General features: G+C 51.9%; 1 protein-coding gene across 1 annotated transcript in view; it reads right to left on the bottom strand.

The window, feature by feature from the left end:
- The window catches only part of PLXNA2 (plexin A2), a 219296-nt gene that overhangs the window by 74705 nt on the left and 129399 nt on the right, over window positions 1–15192 (bottom strand). The window contains exons 5-6 of the mRNA XM_082613496.1: window positions 4119–4219; window positions 686–809 (exon numbers count right to left, since the gene is read on the bottom strand). Of these exons, the coding sequence (XP_082469622.1) occupies window positions 686–809; window positions 4119–4219 (225 nt within the window). The remainder of the gene's footprint in view (window positions 1–685; window positions 810–4118; window positions 4220–15192) is intronic.

Raw genomic sequence — 15192 nt, 5'->3', positions numbered from 1 at the left:
TTGCTGCTGAATCTCTGCCCCAGTTTCGTTTCCATGGGGCTGAGAGACTTAGGTACAAACTCTGCTGTTTGTTCCCGCAGCTCCATGGGAGCCAAAACCTCCCGGTGGGGATGAATGAACGCAAGTCTTGGAAGGTTCATTAACTAATTAACATTTGTGAATGCTCATAAAACCTCCAGAATGAAATAATAGTGCAGGGCCTGAGGACACGAAGTATTTGGGGTTGCAACTCCACAGGTGGTTAAGGACCATTGTATTCTTTTTAATATTCTAAGCACATACTGTGAATTAAGTCTCAGTCTCTCTGTGTCTGCCTGTCTGTCTCTCTCACATATACAAGCACAAAGGCAACTCCAGGTTTCTGTGAGAGACTGTATCAAGTGGACGATTGAAATACACCATATACCAAAGAATGGCATTGGATTGCATTATGTTGTAGCTGTTTGTTACGAAATGCAAAATCTAGATTTACAAAACAGATCAATAGGTAATGCATTTGCAAGGGGCATGGCGAAAGACTAGGCCCTTTACAATAAGAGTTATCATAGTTTTCCTACAAATATTAAGTTTCCTCGGAGCATTTAAAGTGTGAGCCATTTACATTGTGCAAGTGTTAAAGGAACACACCCACACTTGTGCCGGTCCCACACCCCACCCCTCCAACCTTCCGGATGAGTTTACTCACCAGCCGGCTGTGCTCAGACACTGAGATGCTGCTGGGATGCACCTCGAGGCTCATGCACTGGCTGATGCTGGCAGCAAATCGATTAGGTTCCCAGGCCCGCTGGCACTTGTCCCTGCGGGAGCACCTGTCACAAACACAGATTCACAAGAGGTCAGGCCTCTGAGATCCATCTGTTTGAGGCTCCAGGGTCCCCTGAAGGTAAGTGAGAAGGCTTTGCTGCTCTGAGGCCTGTGTCCGTCTTATCATGACAACATTCACTTATCCCAGAGAGCCTGGTGACTCCCAGATGGTCTCTATTGCAGTTAAAGTCAGACTAAGAGAAGTGGGATCGACCGCCAACACAAGAGATGCGGTTAAGACATAAAAAATAGCTCTAGGGCTTCCCTGGTGGCGCAGTGGTTGAGAGTCCGCCTGCTGAGGCAAGGGACACGGGTTCGTGCCCCAGGCTGGGAAGATCCCACATGCCGCAGAGCGGCTGGGCCCGTGAGCCATGGCCGCTGGGCCTGCGCGTCTGGAGCCTGTGCTCCGCAACGAGAGAGGCCACAACAGTGAGATAGCTCTAGATGGACAGCACCTTTACGGGAAGCTCAGTGAGAGAGGGAGGGAAGGTTGGGGACGTGAGAAGTAGCAGGCAAGAGGCTAAAAATGTGAACTCTGGAGCCATGATGCCTGGGCTCTAACCCCAGATCTACAGCCTACTAGCTGTGGCCCCTTGGACAAGTTCCTTAATCTCTCCACGCCTCAGTTCCCCCAACTGTAGAATGCCGAGGCCAATGATGATAATATACTACCTCATAGGCTTGCTGTAAGTGTTAAACGAGCTAGTGTTTAGAAAATGGCCTGTTCTTAGTCCTTCTAAGAACAATGTTAATGAAGATGATTCTGAATATTATTATTCTCCTCCAGGGATATTTAAAAACCTGGACAGGGTCTTAGCTGTGTGGGACAGCATGCATGTCATCTTGTGGCTGGTTTCATGACTCTCTGAAGGCAGGGACCATGTTTTATGCATTGAGCTATTCTACCTGTCCATGGTATATTTTCAATAAATGTTTGTGGTGAGAAAGAGAGAGACAGACAGGGAGTCGCAGGCAGGGTTGCCCCAGTCAGAAGGCATGTGTGGGCGCTTCTCCTCACATCTTCATCTCTGGTTCTTGGCTTCTCTGCCTACAGCAGCAGGTGGGCACTGTGACGCCTGCACACAGGGACATCTGGTGGCCACTTAAATCACGTGGGAACACGCTCCAGGGCTGGTGCTTCTCCAACCAAAGAGCCACTGGGGACACTACAAGATTCCACAACCAGGCTGAGATTCCCACCCGAGCTCCCCCCACCCCGCCGAAGTCCCTCCCCCCTCTTCCTTTCCAGGCACATAATGGATCTAAATATGAATGCTGTCAAAGAAAAGAATTATTGAGGTTTAAGTGAATCCTTAAGATAGCTCTAAAGTGAGCTCTTGACTGGAGCCTTTATCTCATTGACTCACTGAAATGGCTCTTTTTTATCATACTATTTATGGCAACAGCCCTAACAGAGATAAATAGCCTCTGAGAAAATAACACACTTGCAAGAGCAAGGCACACAGCAGAGACAGGAAGGTTTCGAATCCCCCCGGACCCAGAGGCTCTCGAGCAATTTCTCTCAGGCCTCTGCCTCCATTAACATCCAGTGTGTGGGCCTGGCAGCTGGGGTCGTCCATCCACTCATTCCTGTTACCCAGGCAGGCGGATGGCGACAGGTGGGAGGGCACTGCCGGAGGGGCTGGTGAAGATGAGAGGGACCAGAAGAAGAGAAACCTCTGGGTATAACCTGGAGGAAGCTTGCTCCCCATGCGCTCTTGGCAAACAGAGCTGCTGGAAGGAGAGGTGTGCCCTGGCAGGTGAGGACAGGGAAGGAGCTCAGACGGCAGAGGAAATCTGAGACTATCTTCATGTGGTCCGGTCATTCTAGGAGCCCCAGCTGACCTGGCCCAGGAGGATGACGGGGTGGTCTGGGGCCTCCGGGAGACTTGGACATCGAGGCTAGACTGGCAGGGAGAGCAGGGAGTGGGTAGTATGGCCGGATCTACCCACCGCACAGTGAGAGGGCAGGTAGCCCAGGACAAGGCATGAAGCTGGGAGTGGCTGTCAGATTCTGTGGAGAAAGAAATCCTCTTGAGGTGAGAGAGCCTTCTGGCTGTCAGGCCAGCCTCACTGAAGGGAACCCAAGTGTAGCCACCTTTGCCATTCTGGGGGCATAGTGGGAGCAGCGTCAGTTTCTTTACCACTGGTCTGACCTAAATGGCGCCTCACTGTCCGGGTTCTGGTGAGAGCATTTCTGGCAAAACTTTTGGGGGGAGGCCCTTACCTCCAAATCTAAGCAGGGAACTCAGTATCTGTGGGCTCCAATCCAGTCCGGATTTTGCATCTGTGAGGTGCCCGCTTCCCTCCCTCCCTCCATAGCCCTCCCAACACCTGCTGCAGAGGCTGGAAGCCAAGAGCTATTGTGCAGGACCCTGAACTCTGGCCCTCCGCCTCCGCCTCCACCCTAAACTCTGCACATTTTATGGGGATGCTTTGCCGGCTGGCACGGAGCCAAGGAGTTTCCAACTCCACTGGGGAAGAGAATTCCTAGCCAGCTCCTGCCTTTGGAGTTTTCACCCTCTCCTCTCCCTCTGGGGCACTTCGAATTAGGAAGTTTAAGTGCGATTTTGCATTTCTATTGAGCTGGTATTCAATGGCAGGGGATGTATCTGAATAGGGATGTGAGGCCAGTTGGAGTGAGATGCAGACTTCTTGGAATCAGGAATTAATGAGGCCAGAAGGGTCCTCCCAAGGCTTCTGCGTCCATAACAATTATTTTGACTTGTGTAGCTTATCCTGAGCTTCCTTATTGCCAAAGTATTTATTATTTCATTTAATCCTCACAGTTCACCTGCGAGGTAGGCATTACCCCTATTTAGCGATGGGGAAATGGAGGTCCACAGTTGTCAGTGGACCATCCTGGGTCACACAGCAGCTAAATGGAGTCCAAGCTTCCCAACTCTAGTGCAAACTCCAGGAAGGAGGCACCTCGTTCAGGCTACACTGAGGAGGTTCTTGGGAAACCTAGAGATTCTACAACTTCCCCTGTGAGCTCTTCCAACACCACTACCCTTCCCTGTAGAAAAGGTACAGACTTCAGAGCAGCTGGCCTGGGGGGAGGGGGTGGGGGATCAGATCTTGGAGGTGAAATGAAAAACAGAGAGGCAGAGGCACTGCACTTAGAAAGAAGGCCCACCCATGGCCTCTTTTCCTCTTCCTGTTCTCAGCACTCCAACCACGATGAGAATTACTGCTCAGAAGAGGGAAATCCCTCTCTCCCTACAAACTGATGTCACATCCTTCATCAACACTCCCAGGAAAGTACCTGGATTTCTGCATTCCAGGTTTTTTCCAGCATGTTCCAAACTTACATGTTGTGCAGGGCACACCAGCCACAGTGAGGGTCCCCCGAGCTCAGGCACTCCCCACAAGTTGTGTACTGTTCACAGGATTCCACAGGGACCCTGGTGATCTGGCCAAGAGGGAAAAGAGAGCAGGTTAGATCGGGGAGTAATGTCTCGAAGAGGTGTGCTCAGACTCACCTACACCTAACCACACTTGCACTGTCACCACCCCTAACAGGTGACAATGGGTGTGTGTGTGTGAATCGGTGGCCTCAGTGTTCTCATCTGTTTGCCCCGCACGAGGCAGGTACAGCTAACAAGCCCCAGGCTTGTTGCATTTGCTGGAGGTGGAAGCAAATCCTCCAGTTTCTCTTTGCCTGCACTAAAGTCCTCTGGAGAGCTGGGCCTGCTCCTGGCAAAGGCTGAAAATGGTTAACTCTGTTGAAAGGCTATTGAGTGTCACCAACTCGTCTCTGAAGAGCTTTCAGCTGGGCTTGGGCTGAGACATCCTGCCTGCACAGGAAACCTTTAAAAAGGGAGAGAAGGAGAAACTTTTCCTATCAAATAATATTCATCTAATGGCATGGTCTTTTTACAGCCAACCAAACATACCACCTGGATCCAATTATCCCATTCTCTGATGCCTGCATTCAGTTTCTTTAGTAAATCTCCCATCCTTTGAAAAGTCAGGCTAAATGGGAACAGAGATGAGCTGCCTGTCTTGCTGGGGAAAGTGGGAATGTACAGATCAAGCCCCTGCCCCCCAGAGGATGTGGCCTCCTCCTGGCTTCCAGGTGGGGCCCTGCGGGGACACGAGCCGGGCCTGTTTGGTCATGACTCACCCTTACCTGCTCAGCGGGTGTGACATTAAGGCCAGGCAAAGGGTCAGAAGATTGAAGTCTTGCATTTGGTATGTCCTAGGTATCTGTTGCTGGCTGGGGCTGGAGGCTGTTGGCCTGGGAGTGGGATCTCATTTGTTAGGGCAGAGAGGTCCCCCACCTACTGGATGTGCGAACCCAAGTGGAAACACAACCTGTGGTCCAGCGGCACAGTGGTCTGCCTCTAGCAGGGGGACAAAGGATCTGATGGAGATGCCTTCACAGCATGCTCCTGAGAGGCTCGGGATGGAGTCTAACACTGCTCACCCGGCAACTGTTTATCAAATGTCACTATGAGAGGCTCCGGTGCTGCGTGATAGAGAAACAGCAGCGAACAGGACACAGATCCTGCCCCTCGGAAGAGCACGCAGCCCAGTAGGAGTTGATAATTACAAACGGAGACCTGCTCTACACTGTGCTCAACATCCATTGCAGGCAATAGGTATGTGCCCTGGGGGCCTTGGCAGCTTAAAGGAGGGCCGTCCAGCACAACCTGTCTGGAGGAAGGGGCCAGCCGAGTAAGGGTGAATCAGGGTAACAGTGGGCCCAATGCAGATGCCTGGAAGGGCATTCCTAGCTGAGAGATTATCACAAACAAAAGTAATCATGGGGCTTCCCTGGTGGCGCAGTGGTTGAGAGTCCGCCTGCCGATGCAGGGGACACGGGTTCGTGTCCCAGTCTGGGAAGATCCCACATGCCGCGGGGCGGCTGGGCCCGTGAGCCATGGCTGCTGAGCCTGCGCGTCCAGAGCCTGTGCTCTGCAACGGGAGAGGCCACAACAGTGAGAGGCCCGCGTACCGCAAAAAAAAAAAAAAGTAATCACGGCTAAGTTCAGCCTAACTCAAGTGTGGAGTGTATACTGGATGGGCGGGCTGAGAGATGAGGCTGGTGGCATGTAACCAGGGGCCAGACAACGAAAGGTCTTGGGTACCAGCCCCAGGAGCCTTCCTTCTCTCTGTTGGGTGCCCCCCACACCCGCTCATTCTCCCCACATCCTAAACACTTAACATTCTGAATTACAAAGCTTTTCTCTGAGTGATGTGATCAGCTTTAAGCATCCCTAACTTCCCTTTAATAATAAAAATACAAAATGCAGAAAGCATAAATATAAAATCTTGCAATTCAGTGAAAACACTGATATTCTAAATGGAGGTTGGGGGAGTAGCTGATTTGAAATAGTTCATGTGGAATAGGTCCGAGGGTTGAATTGACTCTATGTCCAATATGACCTGACAGGGTGATGTCATAGCTAAAGGGGCTAATTCGATCATGGGCTGCATTCATGGACATGGTGTCAGGATGGAGATGACCTGAGTTCCCAGCTCAGGTCTTTGCTACCTGCTCTAAGAGGAGGGTTGCTCAACCAGAGAAACTTTCCAGAGGGTGGTCACGATGGGGTGGGACCCAGGTGTGGCATCGGAAGTACAGCCGATAGACCTGTATGTTTATTTAGGTCAAAGATGTTGAATGTCAAGGTGGCTGTGGAAGCTATCTGCCACTATTTGAAGGGTGGCAGCGTGGCTGCAATAAGACTCATGGGTGAAAAGATCCAGGAAAGCTCGACAGAAGAAAGTCAAGGCTGTCCACCAGTGCAACAGACCTGGCTTCCAGCAGGGACTCCCTTCCGTGGGACGTGTAAGCAGTGTCAAGGTGACATGTGTCTGGGAGGCTGTGGAAGGTATTTCTGCCCCCAGAGGAAGGCTGTCCCTCGTCCTTCTAACTCTGACATATAGGATTCTATTTCCCACAGTTTGCCTAACTCCTTCCTGAGACTGTTCATTTCTGTCCTGAATGACTTGGACAGTTCAAAGATCCAGCCACGCCACTAGCCACTGATAGCACCCCACATCCAGGAGCAACCGTTGACCCCTGACTCACGTCCTGTGATTCCTACCAGAAGCACCTTTCCGGCAGGTGCCTGCCAGACGCTCTCCCAGCATGCCTCTCCCGGGCCTGGGACTCTCAGCCCTTCAGGATATCTGTGACCCTAGCCACCTGGGGGGCTTCCGCCAGCCCCCTCCAACCCGCCCTCGGAAGGCCTGAGAGCCGCAGCCCAGTGCCCGGCCTCCCTTTCCTGGGTTTCGGGATCCGTGTGAGTGATGTCTGCATCTGGCTGGAAATTAAAACAACTGTCTGCATTGCATTTGGCCCGTCTGTCAAAACACAGCCCAGCTCTCAGCAGCTGGGGAAGGGGGCCCTGAATGGGAGCAGTGTCTCCAGCAACAAAGCCCACTTTCACGCCAAGTGCCGCAGAGATAGTGAGAAGCCTGTTCTTCTCCAAACGTGAAACCAAGAGCACAACTATTTTTCCTGTTTCCTGGGCCCTCCTGGTGGGAATTTTTTTTTTTTTTAATACACTGAGTTGAAGAGCAAAGTGAAACAGGAAACTTATAAGGGGGGTGGTTCCTAAAATTTGAATTATTCTCTTCTCAAAGATCTAACAGCCATATGCAAACCATAGGAAAGAAATGTCACAGGGACTGGAGGAAGGCCCTCAAAGTCAGGTGTTTCCATGGATGCTCTGTCTTTCCTATAATCATGTGTTTCTGTATTCATTCATCAACCCATATTCATAGATCGTGTCCTAGAGAAAGGCCAGTGCTGGGCACTTTAGGGGAATAAAATCAACAGCGGCATTAAAACACAGCCATCACCTTCAAGTTGCAAACAAACCAGCACTAAAAACAAGAAAAGTGATGTGTGTTCTAAGAGAGGTATTGAAACAGGGCTGAGGCAATTCAGAGCAAAGAAAATACTACTTCTACGTCTGCGCCGTCCAATGTATGGGCGCGTGTGGTCACCGGCATCTGGAATGGGGTTAGTTCGAATTCTAGTCCTTAGAGATGTGCTCTAAGGACACCGAGGATGTTGATGGTTGAGCACGGAAAACAAGAATGTAAAATAGCACAGTAATAATTTTTTATTGACACGTGTTGAAAAGATAAAAATTTAGTAAATATTGAGTTAAATAAAATCTACTATTAATTTCAACTGTCTCTTCTTACTTTTTAAAATATGGCTGCTGGAAAAGTTAAAATTACATGTGTAGCTGTGTGGATGGTGCTCTAGATGGGAGTCCCAGGAAGGCTTTGTAAGGGATGTGGCCTGGGTCTGGGTCTTCAAGGGTAAACAGTATTTATACAGATGAAAAGCATCCCAGGTGGAAAGAACCACATGAGCAAACATAGGAAAGCAGAGTTTCTTCAGAAAACGTTGCATGAGGGTGAAGAGTGATGGGTATAAATCTGGAAAGGCAGTTTTGGGTTAACTTGGGAAGGACGGAGAAGGCCACAGAGCTGGAATACATGATGTCTGTAAGCTCTCCAGCCTGTCACTCCTTGGCCAAAAGAATGTCCTCCATGAAGAGGTAGCCCGAGTTCTCAGACCAACATCCTTGGCATTACCTGTGAGCTTAAGGGGCATAAAAATCCAGAGTCCACTGGGTTAGAACTTCTGGGATGGGGCGGGGCCTGAGAAATGGTTCCAACAAGCTCTCCAGGTGATTCTTACGAGAACCACTGGTAAATGTGACCTCATGTCTTGGGAAAGCTTTTTAAGTGTCAGGCCTTGGGGCCATGAAGAAATAGAATCAAACTCTGCCTAGGGACTACGAAAGGAACTAGTGGAAGGAACTAGACTGACTCAGGGGGAGGAGAGATGGAGGTTAGCCTGGGGACTGCTTTATAGCCAGGGAGAAATTGGTTCTAATATCTCTGAGTCTATGGAGGCCCTGAAAGACCAAGTTCAAACTTCTGGGGTCAGGGGCCACTTCACCCTGCACCAGGCGAAGGCGGGCACTTGCTCTAGGACCTGGTGGGTGGGGGAGGATGGGGAGGGGATGGGCATTGTCCCGGGAAGCTGGAGAAGGCAAGGGAGCTTCTCCTGGAGAGTGTCCACCGTGTCAGGCCGCTTTGTCAGGGCTGACTCAGAGTCTAATGGGACACTCAGTGACACTTTAATTAGTGTTTGTTTATTATGACTGCGCTTTAATTATGCCTGAGGCTCCCCGCCCCCCGCTGCTCCGAGTGCTGGGATCTGAGGTTGGCTGTGTCGGCAGAGGAGTGTGGTGGTGAGGTGCCTCCGATGGAGGACGCCCCTCTCCCGCCTGCCTCCACTGCCTTCTCCCCAGGACCAGGGGACCGCTCCGCACTGGATTCCCCCCGCATGCTTGGCATTCTTCTCCGCTTGATCTTATGTCTTGTAATTACACCTCTAATGAATATAACTGTCCGATTAAGTCATTTACTGAAGAAACACTCTTCATGAAAGGTGACTCATGCTGTGTTCTGGTCTCCTCTGACCCCGGGGTCCCTCATCTCCAGTGCCTCCCTTGGCCTCAGTCTGTGGGGTTGACGTACGTGGGAAGGGCTCAGCAGGGGTGCAGAGTTCGGAGTGGTTCTCTCCCCCACCCAACTCCCTCCCCTTTAAGCACACTGGTCAGCCCACAGGGTGCAGCGCCCCGCACAGCAAGGGATGTGATATCAGATTACCATCGGCTGTGGGGACGAATCACCAAGGGAACAGCTGGAACCATCCTCCTTCCTGAAGATGTTGAAGGACAGGGCACACCCATTGGGCTTGGACCACCCAGGGTGAGGCCCAGAAGGCCTCTGTGGCCCTGGTAGTTACTATCAACCTGGAGAGTTACTACCATCAGGTGCAAACCCACCACTCTTCAGAGAAGAGTTCCCCAATGGTGGACCAAGGGACAGGAGCCCTTTGGTGCGTAAACCTGGGGAAAGAGAATCAAGGTTGTATCTCTGCCACCCTGTGTGGATGCCTAGAAGGAGCCACCTTGGTTCTGAGAATCTGGGGGCAACTATCAGAGAAGCAGCTGAGTTGAAAGCAGAGCAACACAGAGGATTCTGACCATGGGCTGTGACTGGGTGCCAAGTGGTCCTTCAGTATTTACAGAGCATTTATGTTGTGTTAAGCTCTCCATTAGGCATCGGGCGACATTCTCTGTCCCCCCGGGGCCCATGGTTTGGCTGAGGACAAAGGAAACAGGATCATCTTAATACGGTAGAATAGATGCCGCAGTAGAGGTATAATCAAGGGACAGTCGTGGCTCAAAGGACAGAGCTTGGAGGTTCTCCTCAGGGAGCTTTGGCATGGGCTCTCTGTTCTAGAGGCTGAAGGATTCCTTTGCAGTCATGCAAGAGAGAGAGGGAGAGAGGGAAGGAATAAGGGAAAGCTGTTCCCCAGGCTGGTAGGGCCCCTTGAGGTCAGAGCATTTAATCCCTTGCTTCTCTGGAATCTGCTCCCCCCTGCCAGATGGTACACCTGTCCCCACATGTGTCCCCTGCCTCCTGACACAAGGAAAGAAACAGTGGCCTTCTCAGTGGCTGAGAGCCAGGTGGCAGGGGGTGGGAAGTGACGCAGCCTGGGTGGAAGCATGCAGTTGGCCTGAGCTACAGCCTCCTGGTCCCCAGGGCCCGGAGCAAAGTGCGCAGCAGCTGAAACGCAACTGGCTCCCCACACCTCTCTCCTTTCCTTTGTATCTTCTCTTGGTGGTCCCTCCCTGACAGCCCAGCCTCTCTCCCCTTGGAGTTTGTAGGGTCTTACACCCAGTTTCTCCTCTTTTTCCCAAACCAGATCTGTTTTCAAGAAGCAATCTGATGCTCATTTGCATTCACAGCTGAGGGCAGACTGACGGGAAGCCCCACCAGGGCTCGTGTGCGGGATGAGCTCCAAGGCACAATCACAACAGATGCCGATGCCCAGAGAGGGTTTTCGCACTTTCTGAGTGCTTTCACACCCCTTATCTCATTTGATCTGCACAGCTCCCTGGGGAGGAAGGGAGGTGAGGGATCCATTTGTTCCACCAGGAAATAGAGGCACCCAAAGGGCTGGCTTAACCCTGGTCTCTGTCTCACAGTGAGTGGAGGTGGCGAGCTGCAGCGCATCCTCCGTGGCCCGTGGTGGTGACATGTCATAAGGGATCTTTCTGAGGAAAGGAGGGACAGGGGGTTCAGGGGTTAGTTCCAGGAGATGGAGCTGGGGCCAGAGCAGGATTCAGGAGGCGGGAAGCAACCAGAGGGCAGGTGAGGCTTTGGTTTCTCTGACTCCACTGCTCCTAGGAGCTGGCCAGTGCCCAGCAGTTGTTACCTATTCCCATGGGTGGTGGGAGGAGTCTCTCTCTCTCTTTTTTTTTTTTTTTTTTTTTGCGGTACGCGGGCCTCTCACTGCTGTGGCCTCTCCCTTTGCAGAGCACAGGCTCCGGACGCGCAGGCCCAGCGGCCATGGCTCACGGGCCCAGCCGCTCCGCAGCATGTGGAATCCTCCCGGACCGGGGCACGAACCCGTGTCCCGTGCATCGGCAGGCAGACTCTTAACCACTGTGCCACCAGGGAAGCCCTGGCAGGAGTCTCTCTTCACCGCTTACCCCAAATCTTGTCAGCCCCGTGGCGAACAGGTACAACCAGCACTGGGAGGTCTGAGAGCTTAGGGTTCTGCCTTCCCTGTACACTCGATGGGGCCAGGGTCCACAGTCCTCACAGGGAGAGGAACATGGGCTAGATGGTCAGGGAGGCCGGGCCAAGGCCCCAGCCCTGGTCAGTTTCTCTCAGGCACCCAAGCCAAAGTGGACCCTCCGGGAACAGGCCAGGCTCCCCTGGCTCTGGACGTGCCTCACACTATGGCCCCTTTGAGTCAGCAAGACTCCACAGAATAATACCTGCATCCTCTCTCCTATCCTTTACAGGCAAAGAGCTGACTGTCAACTGGATGCCTGAAACAGCATCTTAATCTAATTCTCCCCCGCTGGGTGTGCTTGGGGGCAGAAGTGAGATCGCATCCTTGGATCTGCTCTTCAGGGATAGGGGGAGAAGCGAGGGGGACTGAGGCCTCCTGCCTGGCACCACCTCCCTCTGAGCCGGGCAGTTGACTGAGCTTGTTCAAGGGAATGAAGCAGCAGGAATGATGGTGATAGTGGCCGTTTATCCTGCACCTACTGCACGCCAGGCACCTTCCCTATGTCACCTCACCTAACCCTTACATCAGCCTTGCAGGCGAGGGATTAGGCCCACCTTACTTATTAAAAAACTGAGTCTTGGGTTAAACAAACTGCCCAAGTTGCATGCCTTGTAGGTGGCGGAAACAGAACTGGAGTCCAGGTTCATCCGACTCCCAGGTTGAGGTGGTGCGGTGGAGGCACAGGCAGCAGTTAAGGAAAGGCCCCTCTCCTGGGGCTGCCCCCAAGGGCGGGCTGTCAGGGTCCCCTTGCTTTCTCCTGGACGTCAGGGCCCAGCCGCTGTAACTACGCTCCCTTCCTGACCACTGCCTGCCTCTTGCTCACTTTTCTCTGGTTGCTGACAGCGATTCAGCTGGCGCATCTGGAGCCAGACAACACAAGGGGTGATGTGAGAGGGTGAGGGAAGAGATGGGTTGGTGGGGGTGAGGATGCCCTGCTAGATTTTTTTAAAACCTGCCAGGACCATAACAGTAATGGACATGACTCTGAACGGGTTTCAGAGTCTCCATCCTGAGCCTGCTCTGAACGTCAGGGCCCTCAGTCGGCACAGAGTGGGGGCAGTGGAGGTGGCAGGGGCCTCCTGTCCTGGTCTTGCTAGCTGTTCACGGTGAGGCCTTGGACAAGCTGCTTAACCTCCTCAAGCCTCCCTTCTTTATTTTTAAAATGGGGACAGCAATACCCGTCTCACCTGTCCTGCCTGTTCATCAGGGACCAGGGCACCTCTGAGCTCCTATTTTCAGCTTCAGTTTTCCCTAGGAATCAACTTCCCAGTAATTAATGTGAAGAACTTAGTTAGTATTGTTTGTTCCCAGGGTTAGGTCCAGTTCTTTAAAAATCAATAGTCATGTGTGAGATCACCTTAAATCTTCATAAAGTAAACACCAACCCAGCCCGCTGCCCCTCCTGGGAGCTGTGAAAGTCACGTGATCAATATCATTAAGAAGAAGGAGACCCCCCGCCCCGCCCCACCCCCAGAAAACCAGCTGGAGGTTCTGGAGCCTGTGATTGCAACCAAAGCAACATGCAACCTTCTGACCAAAAGCTGACCCCGGGGCCGTCTCCTAAGAACTTCTGACTATCTGGAGACCCCAGGGCAGAGTGACGTCCAAAGAGAAAATCTATTTTTAATGACTTGGGGGAGAAGAGTGGGGTGGCTGAGTAATTTGGAGTAATTAAAGCTATCTATCACTCCCAGAGTGGGAGCCAAAATTGGTTCAACTTTTCAATGATATTTTTTCCTTCTCATTCATAAAACCCAGCAGAAGGTCATGTAGGAGTCAAAGGGGAAAGGATGATGGGGAAAGACATTTCTGGCCCCAAAGAGTGGATGGAATTCATCCTGTTGATGAGCATTTGGGTAATGATGGCTCCTCCTGTACCCTTTTGGTAGAGGCCATATTTACTTTGTCCTCGTTAAGAAGCTGGACTTTGGGCTTCCCTGGTGGCGCGGTGGTTGAGAGTCCGCTTGCCGATGCAGGGGACACGGGTTCGTGCCCCGGTCCGGGAAGATCCCACGTGCCGCGGAGTGGCTGGGCCCGTGCGCCATGGCCGCTGAGCCTGCACGTCCGGAGCCTGTGCTCCGCAACGGGAGAGGCCACAGCAGTGAGAGGCCCGCGTACCGCAAAAAAAAAAAAAAAGAAGCTGGACTTTGAAGGAGACAGTCCTCAGTTTCAAATCCAGCTGCTATAATTATCGACTGTATGACATTAATAAATGGTCCTTATGGTCCTTCTTGCACCTCAGTTTCCTCCTCTGTGAAATGCTGACAATAATGGTATTAACTTCACCAGGTTGTTCTGAGGTTTAAGTGACATCTGTACACAAGGAGCCTTGCACGCAGTTGGTGCTTAATAGTGGTAGTTATCATGCTCAATCTGTCTGAGCAGACCCACCGAAGGCGGCAGTGTTTGCGCAGGACGCTGCAGAGGGTCCGCACCCAGACTCTGCACTCCTGTGCAGGCTGACCTTGAGTAAGCTACCTCGCCTCTTTGGGCTGAGACTGCTGATCTATCTATCATGTGGGGAGAATTAGGTCTACACAGCCACTCAAACTGTTGTCTTTATTCATGACATAATCCCTACTGGAGGCTGAAGAACACTGAACTTCAGGATCCTTAGCTGGAAAAAGTCAAATTGAGCTTAGTCTCCTAAGGAAGAAGGTGGAACTTGGGCAAGCAAGAAGTACAAAGAGGGAAGAAAGCGAATGGGCAAAGCAGATATTCCAAATACCATACCATACTTTCTCAGACAGGACTCCTGTGCCAGAAAGGGCCCTCTCTAGTGCTGTTTTTTTGGAAGGCTCTACAAAGAAGCAGAGAGGCTGATACTATGTTGTCTCCATGACAACCATGGATTTATTCAGTTAGGGAAAGCAGGTGGGGTAGGAATCAGGGGATGAGAGGATTTGGGAAATACAGGGTCTATGAAATAGCTAAATCAGATCTCTCACCTGGAAACCAGATGCCTGGGTTTAACCAGGGCCCACAAAGCTCCCTACAGGGCCTACATCAACTTGTCTGTCCCAGAGGGGAAAGTGATGACGGCAAAGGGATGGAGTTACGAAGCAGGGATGCCCCTTCACCTGTCCATTCCCATTCGTTCATTCACACTTCTATTCCTCCAGACTTTTCCAGTGGGGCCCCTGGATGCAGAGAGCCCACATGGAGCTTGATTTATCTGACAGCTGGCATCTGCCTAATACATCCTGGTGTCTGGGCCCCACCCCTTCCAATGCTGGCTCCCCTGCCTTCCAGTCACCAGGAGAGCCAGACAAGAGGGTGTGGCCCTCCTGTTAATCCCAAATTCTCTTTGAAGCGTGTACGGCTCTAAAGCATGTAAGCTCTAAAAGGTAAGGTTTGGGGAGGGAATCATCAGGGCCCCAGAAGAGGCTGGTCAGAGATCTGGGGTAAGAACACCTTTGCTGTTGCCTGGGTAGGGGATGGGGCTACCTTCAGTGTTGTTTGAGAAGTGGACTCAGGGAGTCCTCTAAGAGGGAAAGTGGGGCCTTCAGGACACCACAGCTCCTCAAGGGGGCCCTAACGAGTTCCCTTTAGCAGAGTTCCTGGTGTCCTCTCCACAACAGGCTCCAGTTCCTGCCTCCCAGTGCCCAGCTGCATTTCTGCCTCTGATGTTGCCCCTCAGGGTTATTGATGGGGGCTGGTAAGGCCTTGGGGACTCCTTGTGTGCTGATTTTCCATCCTTGATATCTTCTGTGGAATTCTGGGGTATTGAAGGGACCCCAGGTTGAAGT

This window comes from Mesoplodon mirus (assembly GCF_964341445.2).
Source record: "Mesoplodon mirus genome assembly, chromosome: 3".
Taxonomy (NCBI): Eukaryota; Metazoa; Chordata; class Mammalia; order Artiodactyla; family Ziphiidae; genus Mesoplodon; species Mesoplodon mirus.
Note: the sequence above shows the minus strand (reverse complement) of the source record. Positions and strands in the feature narration are given on the sequence as shown.